The sequence below is a fragment of the Aspergillus tubingensis genome (assembly GCF_013340325.1).
Source record: "Aspergillus tubingensis WU-2223L DNA, scaffold_6, whole genome shotgun sequence".
NCBI lineage: Eukaryota > Fungi > Ascomycota > Eurotiomycetes > Eurotiales > Aspergillaceae > Aspergillus > Aspergillus tubingensis.
The window spans coordinates 3,038,991-3,059,170 of NW_023336280.1; the positions used below are offsets into that span (position 1 = coordinate 3,038,991).

At 51.1% G+C, this 20,180-nt stretch overlaps 5 protein-coding genes across 5 annotated transcripts; 4 read left to right on the forward strand and 1 right to left on the reverse strand.

Annotated features, from left to right (window-relative positions):
* Positions 1 to 494: 494 nt before the first annotated feature.
* On the forward strand, positions 495 to 2,044 carry AtWU_04767 (uncharacterized protein; the record flags this gene model as incomplete). Its single annotated transcript, XM_035499878.1, has 2 exons — positions 495 to 651; positions 813 to 2,044. The coding sequence occupies 2 exons, from the start codon at positions 495 to 497 to the stop codon at positions 2,042 to 2,044; spliced, it is 1,389 nt and encodes a 462-aa protein (XP_035355771.1).
* An 8,862-nt stretch (positions 2,045 to 10,906) lies between these two features.
* Positions 10,907 to 12,828, reverse strand: AtWU_04768 (chaperonin-containing T-complex subunit CCT4; the record flags this gene model as incomplete). Its single annotated transcript, XM_035499879.1, has 7 exons — positions 10,907 to 11,761; positions 11,813 to 12,385; positions 12,437 to 12,466; positions 12,517 to 12,546; positions 12,599 to 12,621; positions 12,674 to 12,725; positions 12,781 to 12,828. The coding sequence occupies 7 exons, from the start codon at positions 12,826 to 12,828 to the stop codon at positions 10,907 to 10,909; spliced, it is 1,611 nt and encodes a 536-aa protein (XP_035355772.1).
* Positions 12,829 to 13,183: 355 nt separating this feature from the next.
* Positions 13,184 to 14,677, forward strand: rpt1 (proteasome regulatory particle base subunit RPT1; the record flags this gene model as incomplete). Its single annotated transcript, XM_035499880.1, has 4 exons — positions 13,184 to 13,278; positions 13,351 to 13,465; positions 13,519 to 13,748; positions 13,798 to 14,677. 4 exons carry the CDS (start codon positions 13,184 to 13,186, stop codon positions 14,675 to 14,677), a joined length of 1,320 nt encoding a protein of 439 aa, XP_035355773.1.
* A 773-nt stretch (positions 14,678 to 15,450) lies between these two features.
* On the forward strand, positions 15,451 to 17,712 carry AtWU_04770 (succinate dehydrogenase [ubiquinone] flavoprotein subunit; the record flags this gene model as incomplete). The annotated part of the gene is made up of 6 exons (XM_035499881.1): positions 15,451 to 15,492; positions 15,588 to 15,639; positions 15,700 to 15,773; positions 15,830 to 15,993; positions 16,049 to 17,437; positions 17,493 to 17,712. 6 exons carry the CDS (start codon positions 15,451 to 15,453, stop codon positions 17,710 to 17,712), a joined length of 1,941 nt encoding a protein of 646 aa, XP_035355774.1.
* Positions 17,713 to 18,538: 826 nt separating this feature from the next.
* On the forward strand, positions 18,539 to 19,763 carry AtWU_04771 (uncharacterized protein; the record flags this gene model as incomplete). The annotated part of the gene is made up of 2 exons (XM_035499882.1): positions 18,539 to 19,199; positions 19,255 to 19,763. The coding sequence occupies 2 exons, from the start codon at positions 18,539 to 18,541 to the stop codon at positions 19,761 to 19,763; spliced, it is 1,170 nt and encodes a 389-aa protein (XP_035355775.1).
* Positions 19,764 to 20,180: the final 417 nt, after the last annotated feature.

Sequence of the window (20,180 nt, forward strand, 5' to 3'; positions counted from 1 at the left end):
GTTCAACCTGAGTGAATAGAAAGAAGAAGCAGCAGCAGCAGCAGAAGGTATCTTCTTTTATTGAACTCCAGGTTGGATGCTGGAGAACTGACAGGGAACTTAAACCTAACTCAACCTACAATTTCATCCATGCTTTCTTCTTCACGGTAACTGCCAGCATCCACTTGCCCACTTAAGTACTGATAAGATAATCTAAACGGATCCTCCCCCCAATCAACCATTCAAAACTGAACTGTTGCATCCCAAACCCCGCCCTTTTCTGACCGCTCAGCGTATGAGCTGAACGGTCCGCTTGCATTCCCCGTGGTCTGAGGATTGACTGACCGTGTGTTGCCTGCCTGGTCACTCATCTCATCTCATCCCATCTCATCTCATCACCGCTGCTTCTACTTCTACCTTCTTATTTATTCTTCTTTCCTTACTCTACTGCTTCATCTCCTCCTCCCACCCCCTCTCGTCACTCTCCCTCTCCCCTTATCCTTCCTCTTCACATCATGCAACCCAACCACTATGACCTACTGGGTCAGGTGCACGATGACCCTCGATCGGTCGGGCGACTGACGCGAGAAGCCCATCAGCCGCCGTCGCGCGAGCCTCACGCCTTCCAGCAGTCCCGGTCGCCTGCTGCTGTTGCGCCCACGAGATCCGAAGGTGCGTCATCCTGGTTTTCTCCAGATATTTGCCCTACGCCTGGCATGTCTGCACCTTTCCCCTGCATCTTCATTCACTCCGATCTGCATGCATTGCCAGTCCTCTTTCAAAAGTCACTATTGCTTGTACCACCACCATGTACTCACTACGTTATTATATAGATTCCTGGATCGAGGTCTCCTCACAGCCCTCCTCCTCTTCCCTCTCCTCCGCCGGCACCAACGACGATATTATCACCACGGGTCTGCGCGTCCAGCAGGATGAAGCCGGTGCATACCATCGCAGCCGACGGCGTCGTCTGCAGCGGCTGGCTGCCGTCACCACCGCCCAAGTCGATTACTCGTCCCGCGAACAAAGCAGCAGCCAAGACGAATACGAGGAGAGTGAGAGCGAGTCGGACCGCGTCCTCAGCAGTTCGAACGAGGACATGGTCCGTCAAGCTTTACCTACCCCGTTCGTCCCGGGACCTGGCCCCTCTTCGACCGCTTCCGATGATGCCAGCGATGAGGATGATGATGATGACAACTCGACGGCGTTGGGAATGCGTATGGGTTCAGCTCCCTTTGTTCCTCAGCCCAACGTCTTCTCGCACCCACCTGCATCTCAGAACACCTCTTGGAGGCCTACCGGAGGACACCGCTCACAGCCCAGTGAGGTGTCCAACTCCAGCCGTCGCACAGCGATCCGCAGAAACTCTCAAGCAAGTATACGCTCCGCACGGAGATCCTCCCAGCAACATAGTCCATTCAATATGATCTCACCGTCCCACCACGCGGATCACGACGCCGCTCTGCGTGCCAGTCTTTCCACATTGCTCTCCTGTGCCGCTGCGGCCCGCGGTCTGCCCAAATCCGACCCTCCCCCGTCACAGGCCAGTCCTTCTCGAGGCCACCCATCTTCCTTCCGCTTAGTACCGGAGTCAGTAGCGATGGGAGGAGAAGTTGGCGAGGAAGCCGTAGGGACGGAAGCGACTGTCCCCACTCGGACCCCGCGGCAGGGACCCACTCCGCAGCCGGCCGCATACTCACCCCGCGATGTCCAGTCGGCCCCTCGAGCCAAGCGGCGGTCCAGCCCTTCCAAAGAACGTAGCCACTCCTCTGCAAAGAAGGGCCGTCGAGCCAGCATAGCGGATGCTTCGACTGCCAGTCCCACCGTCATGACCTGGGTGATCAGCGCGGGTGTTGTCGTCCTATTTTCAGCCATCAGCTTCTCCGCCGGCTACGTGCTGGGCCGCGAAGTCGGACGCTTGGAGGCCAGCACGGGAATGACCGTGGCGGGCGATACTGGCGTTCCCGGCCGAGCAGCGGCGGGCTGTGGCCAAGAAGCAGTCCGAGGTGGTCTCAAACGTATCCGCTGGGGATCAGGAACCTCTGGGTCAGGCATCATTGCGTGACTGACCATATACACTGCAGCTAGTTCCTTTATATGAGTGCTAACGATAATGGTGATTACGGGATATGAAGCTATGAATATTTGGTGCGGTACATTCGTTGACTGCTTTTCCTATGTCTCTGTTTGGAAGGACGGATTGCATGCATAGCAAGGCTTTCCGGTCGTCGGTCTATGAGATGTTCTTGGATCATTTGTGGAGCCGCGGGAAAAGTAGTTGTTGGTTGAGATTAGGATGGATGTTTGGAATGGCGTTTGGAGTGAGTATTTAGTCGCAGTTATACCCCCTTCCCCTTGACAGCTAGTCAATACACGAGTAATTTGACATTCACTACTTTAGTTCAAGCAGTAAGACACAAACAGAATAGTAGTTAGATATCCTAATTTATAAAAGATCAAGCAGACCACAACAGTACATCTAACTGACTCAGTTCCATTCTTTTATCCAAAGAAATAGAACCAGTGTAGACAAGATTCGTCTGAATCCCAATCTCAAAGTCAAACCCTCTTAATCACCTACTCTCCTGCAATCTACAATAGAATGCTCAATTAGATATAATAATAAGAATTGACTTGACTTGATTCATTTCCATCATCCCACTTCATCCCATACCCTTCCATTCCCAGACACAAGACATCTCCCCCCTTCTCACAATAATTAAATCCACACCTAGACACACCAGTCCAATAACAGTAACAAGGAATTAATCCTATAACCTTCATCACTCAAAATCAGTAGGAATTGTGTTCCATCACCCCAACACAGAAATGGCACCGTAGCCATGACATCCACCCACCCACCAACCACCAACCACCAACCAAACATGATCCTCTTAGCATCCAACATGCTAGACATAGTAAACACAGACACTGAGGACACGCACGGCCATGGTGGAAGTTCTTCTTCCTTCGACATTATAGTGAGGTGCGGGATGATTCTTCGGGTCTGTGGAGTTTGTGTTGATACCTGTCTCGTTCTCTCACTGGAGGATGCTTTCTTGCTAGATGGAACCCGGAATTTTGTTCTAGGTATTATGTATTGTGGACGATCGGAATAGACCACTGGAGATTTTATTCAATATACTCGAATATGCAAGGAGGCTTGACTGGTGAGAGAATAATATGTGCAGAGTAGTGGGATCTGGAAGAAAGGAAGTGTGGTAGGGATTCGGTTCCGCTTTCGAGGATCTCGAAGAGTTGTTGATGTAGAGGGGATATTTGGAGCCTCAGATTCCTTAGGATTATCTCGAAGAAGATGGTGAGAGGACAAGCACCGTGCAGCATTTATGTCTAGTTGCTGCTGCATCTGTATCATATCATTCATTTAGTAGGTAGAATAGGATGGTTGTGTACCCAAAGTAGATTTTTCATTGGTGATACATATAGTAAGAGTTGGTATGAAAGTACACAAAAGTATCATCCAGATGCAGACACAAGTCCTTGATTCATTGGAGGAGATATCATACAACAAGTACAAGGGCAAGAACAAGACAAGACAGGATGAAATAGTAACAGATATTCGAACCGTTCATTTCTCCGAATTGGAAGATGACGTCCAAGGACACATCAATCCGGACGATTTTCGTCAATCAATCCCAAGATCAGATCCAGTGTGATGGAATCGACTGCAGAACATGTCATGTCGCTGGACATTGTTGGTAAAGAGTCTGGCGTTGCGGATGATCTGAAGTACCTTATCTTGGAGAAGGTAGAATCGACATCGCTGCGAAAACATGTATGAATGGTGTGCTTGGCTAACAAGTGGTATTTAAGCTGCTCGAGTGTCTCTGGAATCTCTGATTCCATTTGAAGGTCTTAGAGCTGCACAGAGACAGTAATATTAGCCAAGATTGTCTCTCTGACGACGAACATAAATTCTGCAAGCAGGTCATGAGCCCGGTACGCCTCAGTCCTTGTTGACTTTGTGTTAGCCAAAGGCCGAGTTCATATGCCGTGGGATACTTGTGATTGAAGCCAGGCCTAGTAGCTGCAGCTATAGGGATTTTTGGTAGGAAGGTTGTAGTTCTCAGTGAGTAGCCAGTAAGCATGATTGCCTGATTGCATGGACAATGTTGTATACGATAGGCATTACATCTCCAGCCGTACGCAGACAATGTATCATGTGTTGGTGTGATGGATGATATATATGGCATTTTCCGTCATCGGAGACTTGGAGAAAGGAAGTTGGACTGGTGGGAATGCCTTCATGCGTGGTATGTTTTCACTGCGTAGTTTGGAAAATTTCTCCAATATATTCTTTGTTGCTTGAGGACGTGGTATGTTGACGGGCTAGGCCAGGACTGGAGAGTAGGATGTGCGGACTTGAGACAGTTTTCTTCTCTTGATGAAGAATGAATGACGAAGAATATTCAGAAAAAACAACGAATCAACCCCATGCTGCATCAGATTTGAACATCGTTCTTTTGCATGGACTCGGACACCGGCTGAGCGAGATCACACGACTGAGGAACTCACGCCGTCCCGTCCGTCCGCTGCGTCATCAGAGCTGACGAAGGCATTGGAAGGCCAGGAGTCGGATCGATGGAACCTGCTGCTGCTTCCCGCTCAGCCGGTATTGATCAACTTGGACTCTCTTGGTTGGCTGAGTGATGGGCACGACTGAAGAACTCACGCCTCCCGTCCGTCCAACGCAGTCTGTCAAATATGACAGAGGCGAGAGAAGGCCGGGTTCGGAATCGATGGAACCTGCTGCTGCTTCCCGCTCAGCCGGTATTGATCAACTTGGACTCTCTTGGTTGGCTGAGTGATGGGCACGACTGAAGAACTCACGCCTCCCGTCCGTCCAACGCAGTCTGTCAAATATGACAGAGGCGAGAGAAGGCCGGGTTCGGAATCGATGGAACTTGCTGCTGCTTCTCACTCAGCCGGTAAGTCGAGTAGCTGGACGGGCCTCGTGGCTTTGTTGCAAGTGAGTGAGATGGGCACGACTGAGGAACTCACGCCGCCCCGTCCGTCCAACGCAGTCTGTCAAGGATGACAGAGGCGAGAGAAGGCCGGGGGTCGGATCGGTGGAACCTGCTGCTGCTGCATCTCACTCGGCCTGTGGCTTCTCCGCTGCGGTTTGACTGAGTCGATGGCATGACTGAGGAACTCACGCCGCCCCGTCCGTCCGCTGCGTCGTCAAAGGTGACGAAGGCATTGGAAGGCCAGGAGTCGGATCGATGGAACCTGCTGCTGCATCTCACCCAGCCTGTAAGCCGGGCAGCTGGAGTGCCTCTGGCGTGACTGAGTGGAATAGCACGACTGAGGAACTCACGCCGTCCCGTTCGTCCAACGCAGTCTGTAGATTACAGAGGCGAGAGAAGACCAGGAGTCGGATCGATGGAACCTGCTGCTGCTTTCCACTCAGTCTGGAAGAGCCAGGGAGGCCCGTCCGTTTGTTCGTTGCTTGTATCAATTGTTGTGAGGATGTCCAAGTTGAGAGGCCGAAGTCCGGAGCGTCCACGATGTTTTTCTGTCGAGAGCAGGAGTATTGGGATCTGAGGAGGTTGGTTTGTTGTTTTTTGGTGCTTGCCCTTTTCCATTTTCCATTTTCTTTTTTCTCTTATTTTTATTTTATATTATTTCATTTGTTTTTCTCGGGTGAGGTTTGCTCCTCTGCGTGTGTATGTTTTCTTCTATTTTCTTTTCTTTTGTTCTTTTTATCTTTAATTTTTCTTGTATTCTTGTTTTCGTTTCTGTTCTGTTGCATGTCATTCTAGGAGACCGACGAAGAATCTAGGTTGCGAGCGTCCTGAGATGAGCTTTTTGAATCAGTAAAAAGAAACCATGGATAGGAATAGCTAGAAAGAATCATACTCACTGGAGGGTTCTGGTTGACACTGCATCGAAAATGCACACTCAGCTTCATATTGAAGAGTGGTCCATGACGGCAAGGTATGATATTGGATTGATGTTGAACATAAGAGGGTATGAGTCAGAGTCCTGGAGAAGGAGGTGAGTGGATAAGAGGGTGAGAAGGTCGGTGATAGTGGCTTAAGACTGCCACCTGGAAGTCGAGGTTGCCGATGTTGATGCTAGCAAGCAGTTGTATCGGTTGAAGGACTGGTAGCTCTGGAACCTCTGTCTGAGATAGCCAGTCAACCAGTACCGTCTCTTGGTGCCGTTTGAACAAGGTCGGAGTAAGTAGTTGTGAATCGAGCTTTGATTGCTTGGTGCTTCAAGGTGTGCTGCTAGCACCCTCCTTATCAATTGCTGCGAATGCAGGTCCCGTGCAAAGAAGGAGACAACGAGAAAGCTTGGATGATGCTTAAAGAAGCACTGCGCTTTTTTGTCTTTATGTTCTGGGGACCAGTGATCCGCATAGGAGAGTTTGGTACTCCTAGCAGTATATAGTCTAGAAAGAATTCTTTCAGGAACTCTTCTCCATTTGTAGAACAGTCTTAGCCGTGTCTTCGAGAAGTTGAAGGACCATTTTGAGGAACGTCGATGAGGTTTCACTTAGAATGTGCGAGTGTTAGTCAATATTCAAGAGGCACAGCAGGTCTACTTTGAAGGAACTGACCTATTCGGCATTGATCATGTTCCCGCCAGGTTCGCTGAGGTTGTGGTTCGTGTCGATTGCCAGAGGAGCGACCGTGATGGAGAGAGGTGATTGCGTCAAGATGAAGTACAGGGCCAGGGAACGGAATTCCCTGGAAATCATCTCTTCCAGGTTTGTTTTGGAAGATGCTGTCAGCTTTCCTAACGTGTAGTAAAACTGTTCAGTCAGTTCAACGAATGATACCGCAAAGATGAACGTCATCGCCCTGTACTATAGGGAAAGGGGAAAGGATAGACACATACCAACTCGGTGTGCTGTGAGACACTGGAGTTTGCGATCCTCACTATCTGTGAAGATACCATCTTCCTCGTCCTCTCTGTTGATGTACAATTCTTTCAACGGTCAGCAAACATACCAATCAACGGTTTGTCATGAGTAGGTCATACACTTCATGAGGCCTGGAAGCCACCGAGGAGAGCCATGAACTCTGCAAGCTGAGTATAGGTAGCTCGTAGTGCCTTGTCTTCTCCATCACGATATTATTTCTTCAAGGAAGCAATAAATATAAAAGGCCAACCTCACTGAGTGTTGGAAGAATCGCGATGTCGAGCGGTTCGAGAGGAGAGGGATGAAGTGAGGAGAGAACTGAGTGAGGAAAGAAATGAAAAGAGGAGAGAATTGAGAATGGATTCTCGCCTGTATATATAGCTGAGTTTTTTCTTGTGCGGCCACAATTTGTCATGAGAGATTCACTGAGGATGTGAATATCAGCAGTGCGGCAGCGACAGTATCCTTAGTGAATGATTCCTAGTGTTAATTTCTGAGCACTGGAATTGCATGTTCTTTCATAGTCCTGCTGTTGTGTGAATTTCGACAAAGCCGTAATGCAGCGAGGGTGAAGATGCTTTCGGCCTCAAGTCTATCGCCGTGAAGGGGAGAGACAGCACGATCAAGCTTCCCATTTGGAATTTGGAAATGGCATTGCTTGCGCCATGAGATGTAGAGTGACGGCGTTTGCGAGCCCCTCAGGTCTTCATAGGTTTGTTGGGCGGTAAAACCGACACCAGCTTTGATTTGAGTAGATTACCCAACAACACACAAGAAGTGAAACCTTGCAATTCATACTATGGGTATCAAGGGAACACTGAAGCCAGTGAATGTAGAGCAAATTGCCGCCCCGCATGATGAATTGCCAACAAAGACCAATGTGACAGGATCTTCTCCACTATCTCTGGAATTCCCAGAGCTGTTTGCGCTGCCGTGGGTCCTTTGTCGATGTGATCTTCTTTCGGGGTTGTTGGTCTTTCCGTCTAGTTTTCAGGGACTGAACTATCATCGTTTGATGTCACACATAATGAACCTAGGGATTCATCGAGAGCGTTCATATGAGCTATACGTCTTTATTTTTCTGCCAGGTACTCCCAGCTAGAATTCACCAATCTGCTCGAATCATGGGATTCAATTTTTTATGTCTTTGGAAAGCCATCTTCCGATCAAATCCCATCTTCGAGTGTGAATATCTAGATCGACCCCTCGAGTCCCCGTCTGATAGGGAATGAATACAGACAGAGCTGTTCAAATTATCACCCGCCTTCTCTAAGTGTTTTATTCACCCAAAACCAGGCCATTGCCCATAGTACCATATGAGCTTTCTTGCCTCGTGGCCCAGTTTGTTCGAGCTCCGATTTCACCTGCCTAGTGCCCCTCTGGATGTACCTGTCCCTGAAGAAGAGGACGCAGTAAAAGACGGTGACGCGGACACCCATCTAGAACAACGTGAAAAGCCTGTCAAACGCTATATGTTTACTGTCCACGATATCAAGATCGTTTCCGTCCACTAACGGACGTAAAGATGTTCTCCGGAGGCAGCGTTCGAGCCCGGGTAAACAAGACGGATCGACTCCTTATCCATTAAACGGGTTTGCGCAACATGCAAGCCAGGTAAGACAAAGTAGTCAAGGAGAGCAGAATGGGAGACACCGCATGTGTTATAGGTGTCGCAAGGCTCACTGACAGGCTGTCATCTCTGTTGGACAGGCAGCAAGCACCAAGGAAGTCGAATAGATTGTGGATCAACTCAAGCCAGACGCTGCTGGCACAACCTGTCGTGCTCAACCACCGTCGTAATTTCTGATGCCGAGGTATGGTCAATTCGGCAATAATCGATCCCAGGGTTGTTTTTGCTCCCACCGTATCGAGAGGAGCTGACCGATATTGTTATGTAGAGCCAAAATAAAATATCTTCTGATAGGTACATTTTCTCTCATTTTATAGTCCGAACAAAGTGAGCCAGACTCACTGAACTTGAACTTTGTCGCCTGACACTGACTCAGTAGAGTGGGGATCACAAAAACAGAAACGCAGTATGCCCGGAGATGCCATGCTCGGCTCTTTTCTCCACGCTTGCGCTTCTTGCGCTTTGCTAGATCACTGGCACCTTAGGCTAATCTGTCTTCAGATTGACCTCTGTCTTATTTATAGCAACGTCAGTCGCTCCAGGCATAGGACAGCAATAATCTATGCTCCTGCCTCCCTCGCCGGGTATGCTGCTGGTGAGTTGCTCGATCAAGAGCGCAGTATGCCTAGTCCTATCATGAGCATCTGCTGTAGTGGAGACAGCTGAACTTGGGGCATAGACTGCATGATGTATGTATAGATGTTGCACCAGTTTCTTGTCCCGGATGCAGGCGGACCATCGGACAGCATTATTGTAAGTTGCAGGCCCTGATTTCGGGCTACATCGTTGTCACTCCAAAACATGCCCATCCAAGGCACAATAGGCGCAAAGTCCCCGTATTCCCCTGTGTAGGGCCCCACTAGGTCTTCCATTCTGTGGTATCTGCACGGGAGTAGGAATTAAAATAGAAGAGCAGTCGAGACCAGCAGTCTCTGGTGCTAACCTCACGGCAGGTAATATAGGATAAGCCAGGACTTGGCTCGTTCCGCATATGATGCTTTCTCAACCACAGGAGTGATCGTACTTCGCGCGAACACGAGGAAGATTTCATTCAGTTGCTGATGCGTCAAGCATATTGCGTGTAGCATTGTACTTTTCCCTCAGCTGAATCGATGCACATAGTCCAAACCATGCCAGGTGGATATTTTATATGGCCCCTAGTCGGTGGGTGACAGCACATCGCAGCAACTTCATTGGGGAGTGTCCAGTATTGTATCATATAGCAATCTTGACACACCGCAGAAAACATACAGTATTCGATGATGAGTGTGCTGCTATGAACACCTAAGGCAGGTCGCTCACGTTTCAAATGTGGTACGGGCATTGGCGAACCTGGTATGATTCTAAACGAGACGCGGATACTGTTTGACTCGGTGAGGAAATTGTCTGAACATATCAATGGCCTGTATCTCTTCCAAGGATCATGTTTTCTTTCCTATGGCGCGAAGAGCATCATAAGAATATCATAAATCTTCTGGATCATAGCATCTGATATGTGCAGAAGGCATCATGTCATTGACTCCAGATGTCTTTGTCTTGGAAGCAGATCTTTTAAAAGTCGGAGCACCGACAATAGGGTTTTGGAGAAGCCATAAAACGTATTATCCATGGCTTCTCATTTCGATATAGTTCATGATGGATGACGGTGACCCGACCGACCACCCGGGTTAGGGGGCAGGATTCTGCGTATTGAACACCACTTGAATGAACTTGTCCGGTTGCAGGCGCATGCGAAGTTTATCGGAGGAGCCAGGAGGTAAAGAAGTCATAGAAAAGAGAAATCAAGGTCCTGAAACCCGGAAGTGATACATCTTTTATATACATGCATCTCTGGTGACAATAACTGGTAACTGGAACGGTAGCAGGAAGAAAGAGATGATAACATGGATATTGCGAGACTTGAGAATGGTAGTTAATATAAAATAGTAGTATAAGTATACTATCCCAAAGGATTAGTGCTCATGACTAGCAGCGCTGTAGAGAAGAAAGATGTATGAGTGGCAGGGGAGACGGAGCCTGCCTTTATAGCCATTTTTCCACCCACAAAATTGCTAGTTAGAAATGCAGTTAAATAAACAATTCTGTTAATTCCGGCCGTTTAACGAAGAAAACTGGTAAATTCCGATGTTAATCGGGTGGCGGGCTGCAGTAACGCCCTGTCTTTCCCTAAGTGTGATATCGGCACTGCATACAGCCAGGGTGAAGAGTCATGGATATGAATGGGACACAACGTCAATACTGGATTCATAGCAAACACTACGGTAGATGAATACGAAGAAATTGCATGGCGATGATTATGTGCAATTAGACACCAACGATCTATCTTTTGAACATGGTATGATTGATAAATTACTCGTCATAGTACACCACCTGGCTTACTTTTCCAATTCACTCCGCGCCATCGCTCACCGCGACAAAGCAATGTCATCAATTCTCATAATCATCTTCACCGTCTCAGCAGCCAGCTCGATCGCGCTGGTACTCACCAGGAGCGGCTGCAGAATGTTCTCCTCAGTGATGTCGTCCTTCACGCCACCACTGCGAATGCTGACTCCTGCGTTGTGCTGGCCCTGGGCATGGCGGTGGCGCAGCTCAGTGACAACCTTGATCGAGTTCAGACCGGCATTCTCTGCCAGCGTGGTGGGAATGACTTCCATGGCATCAGCGAATGCCTTCCAGCAGATAGCCTCCGTGCCGGTCAGCTGACGAGCACGCATGGCAAGGGCGTGGGCGATCTCAATTTCAGGAGCACCACCACCAGCGATGAGGGCGCGCTTCTTCACCAGACAACGGATGACACAAAGAGCATCGTGAAGGGAACGTTCGGCCTCGTCCAGAATGAGGTTGTTGGCGCCACGGGCGACGATCGAAACGGTCTGGTTGGCGGCGGCGGCAGGGGTCTTGATACCGGTGACCTTCACATAGCGAGCACCAGACTGCTGCACTTCCTCAACCAGGTCGGCAGTACCCAGCTTGTCCTCAGTGAAAGAGTCGATGTTGGCAACAGGCTTGCAGCCCAGACTCTTGCAGAGGAACTCAACCTCATCACGCTCGATATCCTTGACGGCCAAAATCTTAAGGCGAGAAAGGAAGTGAAGGGAAAGGTCGTTGACGGCATCACGGAGGATGGACTTCTGGATCAGAAGGACATTGCACTTGGTCTTCTGGATCTTCTTGACCATGTTAAGGAGGTATTGGCGCTCTTCCTTGAGGATCTTGTCCATCTGGCGGTAGTCGTTCACGACGATCTGGTTCTCCATCTAAAGCCATTGTTAGTATTGCATTTAGGCTCAAGGGATCCTCGACCCTACATCAGGCTTAGGCGGGCTGAGCTGGAATTGAATCAGACCTATCCGGGCCTTCTCAATTCTGGTAGGACCGCCGCTGCTCTTGATGACCTGTTGGTTCAGAACCAAGCCATCAACCATCTCACTGTCCTCAATCGTTCCTCCAACCTTCTTCACTATACGGATATTGCGGAGGTCGACGTTCTCGGCGGTCTTGGGGTCGACGACCTTCAACACGGAATCCACGGCCATAGGACCGAGGAGGCCGGAATGCTGCGAAACAATCTTGGAGGAGAGGGAGGTAGAAGCAGCCTGAAGGAGGGTGGAGCGGTCCGTCAGGTTGATGGGGCGAGACATGTTGGTGAGGATTTCGACAGCGGCGGCAGCGGCTCTTTGGAAGGACTCCGAGATGACGGTGGGATGGATACCCTTTCCAAGCAGGCGCTCTGCAGCACCGAGCAGGCTTCCGGCAATAACGACGACGGACGTGGTACCATCACCAGCCTCAACATCTTGGGCCGCACTGAGATCGACCAGCATCCTAGCGGCGGGGTGCATGACGCTCATATCCCTCAACATGGTGTTTCCATCGTTCGTCTGCGAGGGTTAGCGGGGTGTGTGAGTCGGTATACGGAGAGGTGATCGTACGATGATTGTGTTTCCCTTGGGCGTTTGGATCTATTACAATATTAGCCACGGTACCTCCAATTAATAGACATGTATCCTACCATCTTGTCCATACCCCTGGGTCCCAAAGACTGCGTTGCGGTTAGCCCCTCATTTGTCATATCGATATCGAAGCAAGCGTACTGTTCTGATGGCATCGGCCACGGCTGATTGCAATTAGTACTTGAACCCCTGAGCACATTCCGAATAGATACATACCTCTGGCAGCGAGAATGTTGGACGTACGGACGGCCATAGGCTTCTCCTTGTCCTGCAGTCTATCAGAAAACGGCCCACACGTATTTCTCTCCGCGAAAAAGACGCACCTTGAAAGCATTGCCGCTGGGGGCCGGCTGGGAGGCTGTCGACGCCATGATGAAAATAGCTACGATATAAACACCGTAGATTGATGAAACCGGGGAAGATAAAGAAGAGTGGGTGAGGCGAGGGGATCCAGAACCTGGAGGCGGCTCTGGGAATTTCTTCGGTGTTGCGTTTTGGGCGGTGTTGCTGCTGGGCTTGGCGGCCACTAGCGTCAACAGCTCGAACCGCAACAAGCTGAGCTCACCACATCACTCTTCCATCTATCAAGCTCCATCTCACCACCACGCCCTTCATTGCCTTTACACCTTTCATTTTATCTTCCCTTATTTACACTCTACAAACACATTTCTGAACTGATTTGTTACTCCTTCATCTTGCCGTCTTGCCACATATCCTCCCATCACCATGCCTAGCGCCACGGGAGAGAACTGGGAGAAGTACAAGAAGAACTTCGCCGATGACGAAGAGCCAGAGAAGAAGATCACCCCTCTTACAGATGAGTAGGTGATTCCGGTGTTTTATCAGCATCAACTGTGGTTGGTTCGCGCATCTGGATGGCTAACTGGCCGCAGGGATATCCAAGTATTGAAGACCTACGGTGCCGCACCCTACGCCACGGCATTAAAGAAGCTCGAAAAGCAGATCAAGGACAGACAAGCGAGTGTGAACGAGAAGATTGGTGTCAAGGTATCAAGGTCTGCCATATACGTCATACCGGACACGTCTGACTAGCTGCTTAGGAATCCGATACCGGTCTTGCGCCTCCACACCTTTGGGATGTTGCTGCGGACCGACAGCGCATGGCAGAGGAGCAACCGCTGCAGGTAGCCCGTTGTACAAAGATCATTTCGGATGAGAAGGACTCGGATAAGAGCAAATATGTTATCAACGTTAAGCAGATCGCCAAGTTTGTCGTCAACCTTGGGGAACGCGTGAGTCCTACGGATATCGAGGAGGGCATGAGAGTCGGGTATGACCCTGCAATTTTGCTCTGCATCTTCCCTTCTAACAGATGACAGTGTCGATCGCAATAAATATCAGATTATGCTACCTCTTCCTCCCAAGATCGACCCCAGCGTGACGATGATGACTGTCGAGGACAAGCCCGATGTGACGTACGGCGATGTCGGAGGATGCAAGGAACAAATTGAGAAGCTGCGAGAAGTCGTCGAGATGCCATTGCTATCACCAGAGCGCTTCGTTAACCTCGGTATCGACCCGCCGAAGGGTGCCCTGCTCTACGGACCTCCCGGAACTGGTAAGACACTCTGCGCTCGAGCCGTGGCCAACCGAACCGACGCTACTTTCATCCGTGTCATTGGTAGTGAGTTGGTGCAGAAGTATGTTGGTGAGGGTGCTCGGATGGTCCGTGAGCTGTTCGAGATGGCCCGAACAAAGAAGGCGTGCATTATCTTCTTTGATGAAATTGATGCGGTCGGCGGTGCTCGTTTCGATGACGGAGCGGGTGGTGACAACGAAGTTCAGCGTACCATGTTGGAGTTGATTACGCAGCTGGATGGTTTCGACGCTCGTGGTAACATCAAGGTCATGTTCGCCACCAACCGACCGTCCACTCTGGACCCTGCCCTGATGCGTCCTGGTCGTATCGACCGTAAGATCGAGTTCTCGCTCCCGGATGTCGAGGGTCGTGCCAACATTCTCCGGATTCACGCTAAGAGTATGTCGGTGGAGCGGGACATTCGGTGGGAGCTGATTTCGCGCCTGTGCCCCAACGCTACGGGAGCTGAGCTCCGGAGTGTTGCGACAGAGGCGGGCATGTTCGCCATTCGGGCGCGGCGGAAGGTGGCCACGGAGAAGGACTTCCTCGCCGCGGTGGACAAGGTGATCAAGGGCAACCTGAAGTTCAACTCGACGGCGACGTACATGCAGTATAATTAGACGGTATGGGTTGGTTACATTGCATGGCTGGACGGATGTGTATGATCATACATGACATTGGTGATTCAGTCAGTCTACGATGGGATCTATAATATGATTGTGCAGTTATATATGACAGTGATGTTCTGCCGGTCACACGACATATAAGCTACTAGTACACTGCACTAGTAAGTATAAAGTGCATGGCAACCTACATCATCAGACAAGTAAGGGTCGTAGTACGTAGAGTTTCGTTGCATGCGCGCCCGGCAACTTCGGAATAAGGTCAACACAGAGCTTGGTTGGGGTTCAATGACAGCAAAATGTCACCACAGAAACACAGTATTCCGGGACGAGACTAGAAGGGAAACCCTGAGCTGGGAAGCCGATCAACCCCAGCAATAAGAGTCGTCGTCCCCAGGCCGGCCGTGTTGCTCCGGAATTCTTCGCGCGCTGCCGGGTTAAAAGAAGACCGGCCACGTGCCTGTGCAGTCTCGGCCAATGACAGGCTGCCGGCTGCCCGAGGTGATTACCACTGCGCGGCCTCTGATTGGTGCTCTCGGCCCCGGTCCTCCCCGTCGGCAAGTGAATCGCTGATTATGTCAGCCGGTCTCTTCGCTCTCTTCGCCAGAACCGACGATCCAAAAGTGCAGCTCGCAAAGCATCACCGGCCTTGACCTCGTCTCTCCTCTCCCCTCCCCCGTCTTTTTGTGCCGCTGGTTTCCCTTCCTCCACCACATCTCCCCTCCTTCGGACTCATTGGAAAAGTGTTTCTTTTCTCTTGATCCGTCATCATGAGCTCCTTGGGCATGCGGAGCCTAGCTCCCGCAGCGAAGGTCTGTATCCGACTTCTTTCGCCGTGATGCCGAACCCTGGCTCACCACGTTCCCTCTATCGTCAATGGTCTTACTGACTCGTCTTGCTGGTGCAGATTTCCCGCACTTTGGGCCAGAGACGTCTCTTCTCCTCTTCCCGCCCGGCTGGTACGCATTGGACTCGCACGCCCGCCCCTGCCTACATCTGCTAACTCGTCCCTCCGCTAGCCCGGATATTTGGCAACGGCCCTCTGCGCGCCAAGGAGGCCGAAGGCTTCATTGCTCAGAAGTACCCTATCATTGTAAGCTACTACGTGAATATATGTTGTGGGAACGATGGTCGCTAATGCAATTGCAGGACCACGAGTACGATGCCGTCGTTGTCGGTGCTGGTGGTGCCGGTCTGCGTGCCGCTTTCGGTCTGGCGGAAGCTGGCTTCAACACTGCCTGTGTTTCTAAGCTTTTCCCCACGAGATCTCACACTGTCGCCGCTCAGGGTGGTATCAACGCCGCTCTTGGAAAGTGAGTTATTTTATATCCTTGAGTCTTGCGAAGGCGCTAATGGTCCGGCCTGCAGCATGCACGAGGATGACTGGAGATGGCACATGTACGACACCGTGAAGGGATCTGACTGGCTGGGTGACCAGGATGCCATTCACTACATGACCAGAGAAGCTCCCGCTAGTGTTCGTGAGCTGGAGGGCTACGGTTGCCCCTTCTCCCGTACCGAGGACGGCCGTATCTACCAGCGTGCGTTCGGTGGTCAGTCGAAGGAGTTTGGAAAGGGTGGCCAGGCCTACCGTTGCTGCGCTGCCGCTGACCGTACCGGTCACGCCCTTCTCCACACCCTCTACGGACAGTCTCTCCGCCACAACACCAACTACTTCATCGAATACTTCGCCCTCGATCTTCTGATGGAGGACGGCGAGTGCCGCGGTATCATTGCCTACAACCAGGAGGACGGAACCCTCCACCGTTTCAAGGCCCACCACACCGTCCTGGCCACCGGTGGTTACGGACGTGCCTACTTCAGTTGCACTTCTGCTCACACTTGCACTGGTGACGGTATGGCCATGGTCGCCCGTGCCGGTCTTCCCAACCAGGATCTGGAGTTCGTCCAGTTCCACCCCACTGGTATCTACGGTGCTGGATGCCTGATCACCGAGGGTTCCCGTGGTGAGGGTGGTTACCTGCTCAACTCCGAGGGTGAGCGTTTCATGGAGCGTTACGCTCCTACCGCCAAGGATCTGGCCTCCCGTGACGTTGTCTCCCGTTCCATGACCCTCGAAATCCGTGAGGGCCGTGGTGTTGGTCCCGAGAAGGACCACATCTATCTCCAGCTGAGCCACCTGCCCGCTAAGCTCCTGCACGAGCGTCTGCCCGGTATCTCCGAGACCGCCTCTATCTTCGCCGGTGTCGATGTCACCAAGCAGCCCATCCCCGTCCTGCCCACCGTCCACTACAACATGGGTGGTATCCCCACCAAGTACACCGGTGAGGTCCTGACCCAGGATGAGAACGGCAACGACCAGGTTGTCCCTGGTCTGTACGCTTGCGGTGAGGCCGCTTGTGTCTCCGTCCACGGTGCTAACCGTCTCGGTGCCAACTCTCTCCTGGATCTGGTTGTCTTCGGCCGTGCCGTCTCCCACCGTGTCCGTGACATCGCCACCCCTGGCAAGCCCCACAAGGAGCTGAGCTCCGACGCTGGTGCTCAGTCCATTGCCGACCTGGACTTCGTCCGTACCGCCGAGGGCCCCAAGTCCACCAACGACATCCGCAGCGCCATGCAGAAGGCCATGCAGTCCGATGTTTCCGTCTTCCGTACCCAAGAGAGTTTGGATGAGGGTGTTGAGAAGGTCACCGCTATCGACCAGACCTTCGACCAGGTTGGTACCAAGGACCGCAGCATGATCTGGAACTCGGATCTTGTTGAGACCCTTGAGCTTCGTAACCTGTTGACCTGCGCGTATGTATCCCTGGAGAGTTTTGTAATGTTGGATGTTGGCTAACTCGAGTCTCAGTTCTCAAACCGCCATTGCCGCCGCCAACCGTAAGGAGTCCCGTGGTGCTCACGCCCGTGAGGACTACCCCGACCGTGACGACGAGAACTGGATGAAGCACACCCTCACCTGGCAGAAGAAGCCCCACGGTGAGGTCAAGCTTGGCTACCGCGCCGTTGAGCACAACACTCTCGATGAGAGCGAGTGCAAGTCGGTGCCTCCCTTCAAGCGTGTCTACTAGACGCGTTGTATTAGCCTAGGGGATGGTGGAGGAAAAGAGCGTGACGAAAATTCGACCGTGTTTATTTGTGTGTTCATATGTGTATATCCAAGGTTTCTTTCCAGGCGATGAGTTTGGTGTACTCACGTGTATTGTCTTTTATAGCCGTTTACTACATCCCATACAATGGAGTTTTTGTGTTGAGCCACAGAGTACTGTCTCGTGTTAATGTCTTGCTGCAAATGGTAACTACATGTCAAAGGAAGGCTGGCGTCAGCGCTCGCATCCTCTTTGATCCTACGGCCGAAGACAAAGAAACTAGATGACCCGCAGGGGGCTTTTCTCGAAGAACCCCTTAACGAAAGACATTGACCATAGACCCTCGCAGGATTCTCCAACAATAGATTCTAGTACTACCGATTCCGACCTTGTGGCAAGCAGACGACCTTCTCCATCGGTCTCAGAGCTATAAAGACCGCGACGATGGATGCATCGGATTCGCCCCATGGAAAACCATCCGGGTCCCTTGTCTGGACGGGGCGGTAATGCATCTCCTCACGAGCTTCTCGGGTTGAGTTGGAAACTTTACCCACTGCGGGATGAGCAGAACAAAGAACGGGATTCAACATTCTAGACGGCGTCGCCCACTGTGGCTGGCACTGACTAAGTTTTGCCCTCCAATCTTCAAGGGAAAGTCGATATTTCATCGCCATCGGCACATGTCGGTGAACATCAGATCATTACTTCGTTCGTTTAGATCTCTGACACTCGTTTAAAATTACTGTGCCCGACTATTGATTTAGTTTGGTTTTGTTGTGTTGCAAGCGATATCTGCAGTGCTTGCAGCATGGCACGGCTCGCCGTCCGCCAGAACGGGTCTTGTCCGGCCAATACGCAGTGGTATGTCTGCGCTGCTGGTGGGTTCAAGGGCTGCTGTTCGGTCGATCCGTGCACGACGGGGGTCTGTCCGGATGAGAGTGGCAGCAGTGGAAGCAGTGGTGGTAGTAGCAGTTCTTCTCTCGTTGATGCTGCTCCTACCACGAAGGATGAGCCCGTCTCCTTGACGACCTTGGTTCAAGAGCCTGCCACATCCACAATATCTACTTCGTCTGCACTATCTTCTACTCCTACATCTTCATCGGAGACCAGCACAGGCGCTCCATCATCTGTAAGGAGTGCATCGACAGCCTCAGGAGCTTCTTCCACAACGATGGCCACAACTACATCCTCAACCTCAACTCGAGATCCTACCACGACGCTCACTTCAACAACATCAACAGTCTCTACCCAGTCCACTACTCAAGCCAGCCTCGCAACATCCCAAGACTCAGACACATGGCACCCCACCGCAGCCCTAATAGGGGGCACAGTGGCCGGTGCCGTAGGCCTCGTCCTTCTCGTCATCTTACTAGTATTCTGCGTCCAACGTGCCCGAAAACGAAGACACCAAACCTTTACCTTGCTACGATGGCGCAGTATACATAACAGCAAACCCGAGTCACCAAACGGTATATCCTCTAACCATCAAATCCACATCGTAGTAGCAGACTAACCTATCCCCAGGAACCTCTCCCCGTCCACCACTAACAGCAAGAACCAGAAGAAGAGGAAGCACCTCTCCCTTACCCAAGTACACCCATCACTCTCACACCCACAAGCACAAGCACAAACACAGCCATAGCCACACACCATCCCTGCCCCCCTTCACATTTCCTGATTCCACACAATCCTACCCCTACAAGAAGAACCGGGCTGCTGAACTCAGCGACACGGGCTTCTACCGACCTCGTGCTGAGCTCCCCGCTCAATCATCTCGGGAATTGATCAATATACCTGTCGAGAGAGGATGTCGATGGGATTGTGATGGTGGAGATGGGGCGTCGGACATGATTGTCACTGCTGATGGGGCGGTACTGAGGGCAACGATCAAAACGGTGGAGGCGGATAGTCCGTTTGCTGTGCATGATGGCGATGGGACGAGGGACGGAGGACCTCCAGGGTATCCCGGGATTGAGTATGGGATGAGTGGTGCGTGTGGAGTGTGGGGGGATGATAGTAAGAACAAGATATGATACTGTCACCGTCTCTTAGTTGACAGACTTTTATGGTGGTTCTGTCGTATGCAGTACACTAATGTATATAATGAGGGAATATAATACTACTCTGGTCAGAATTGAAGGAGATAGTAATCCGAGATGCTAAATGCAGTAAGTTTAGACATATTTTCACCATTTACATCGGACTGTATATCTCAGGAACGTCCCCGAAACCTCAGACTAATGCACATAACAGCTACAGGAGAATAGTAACAACCCCAATATCATTCCTCGAACCTCCCAACCCCTCAACCACCACCTCAACAACATCTCCATCCCTCAGATACGTCGGTGGAATCATCCCACCACCGTCTCGACGGCATCCCAGTCACGATAACAGTCCCCTTGTCCAACACAATCCCCTGCTTATAAAAGTCAATAAGATGAAGCACA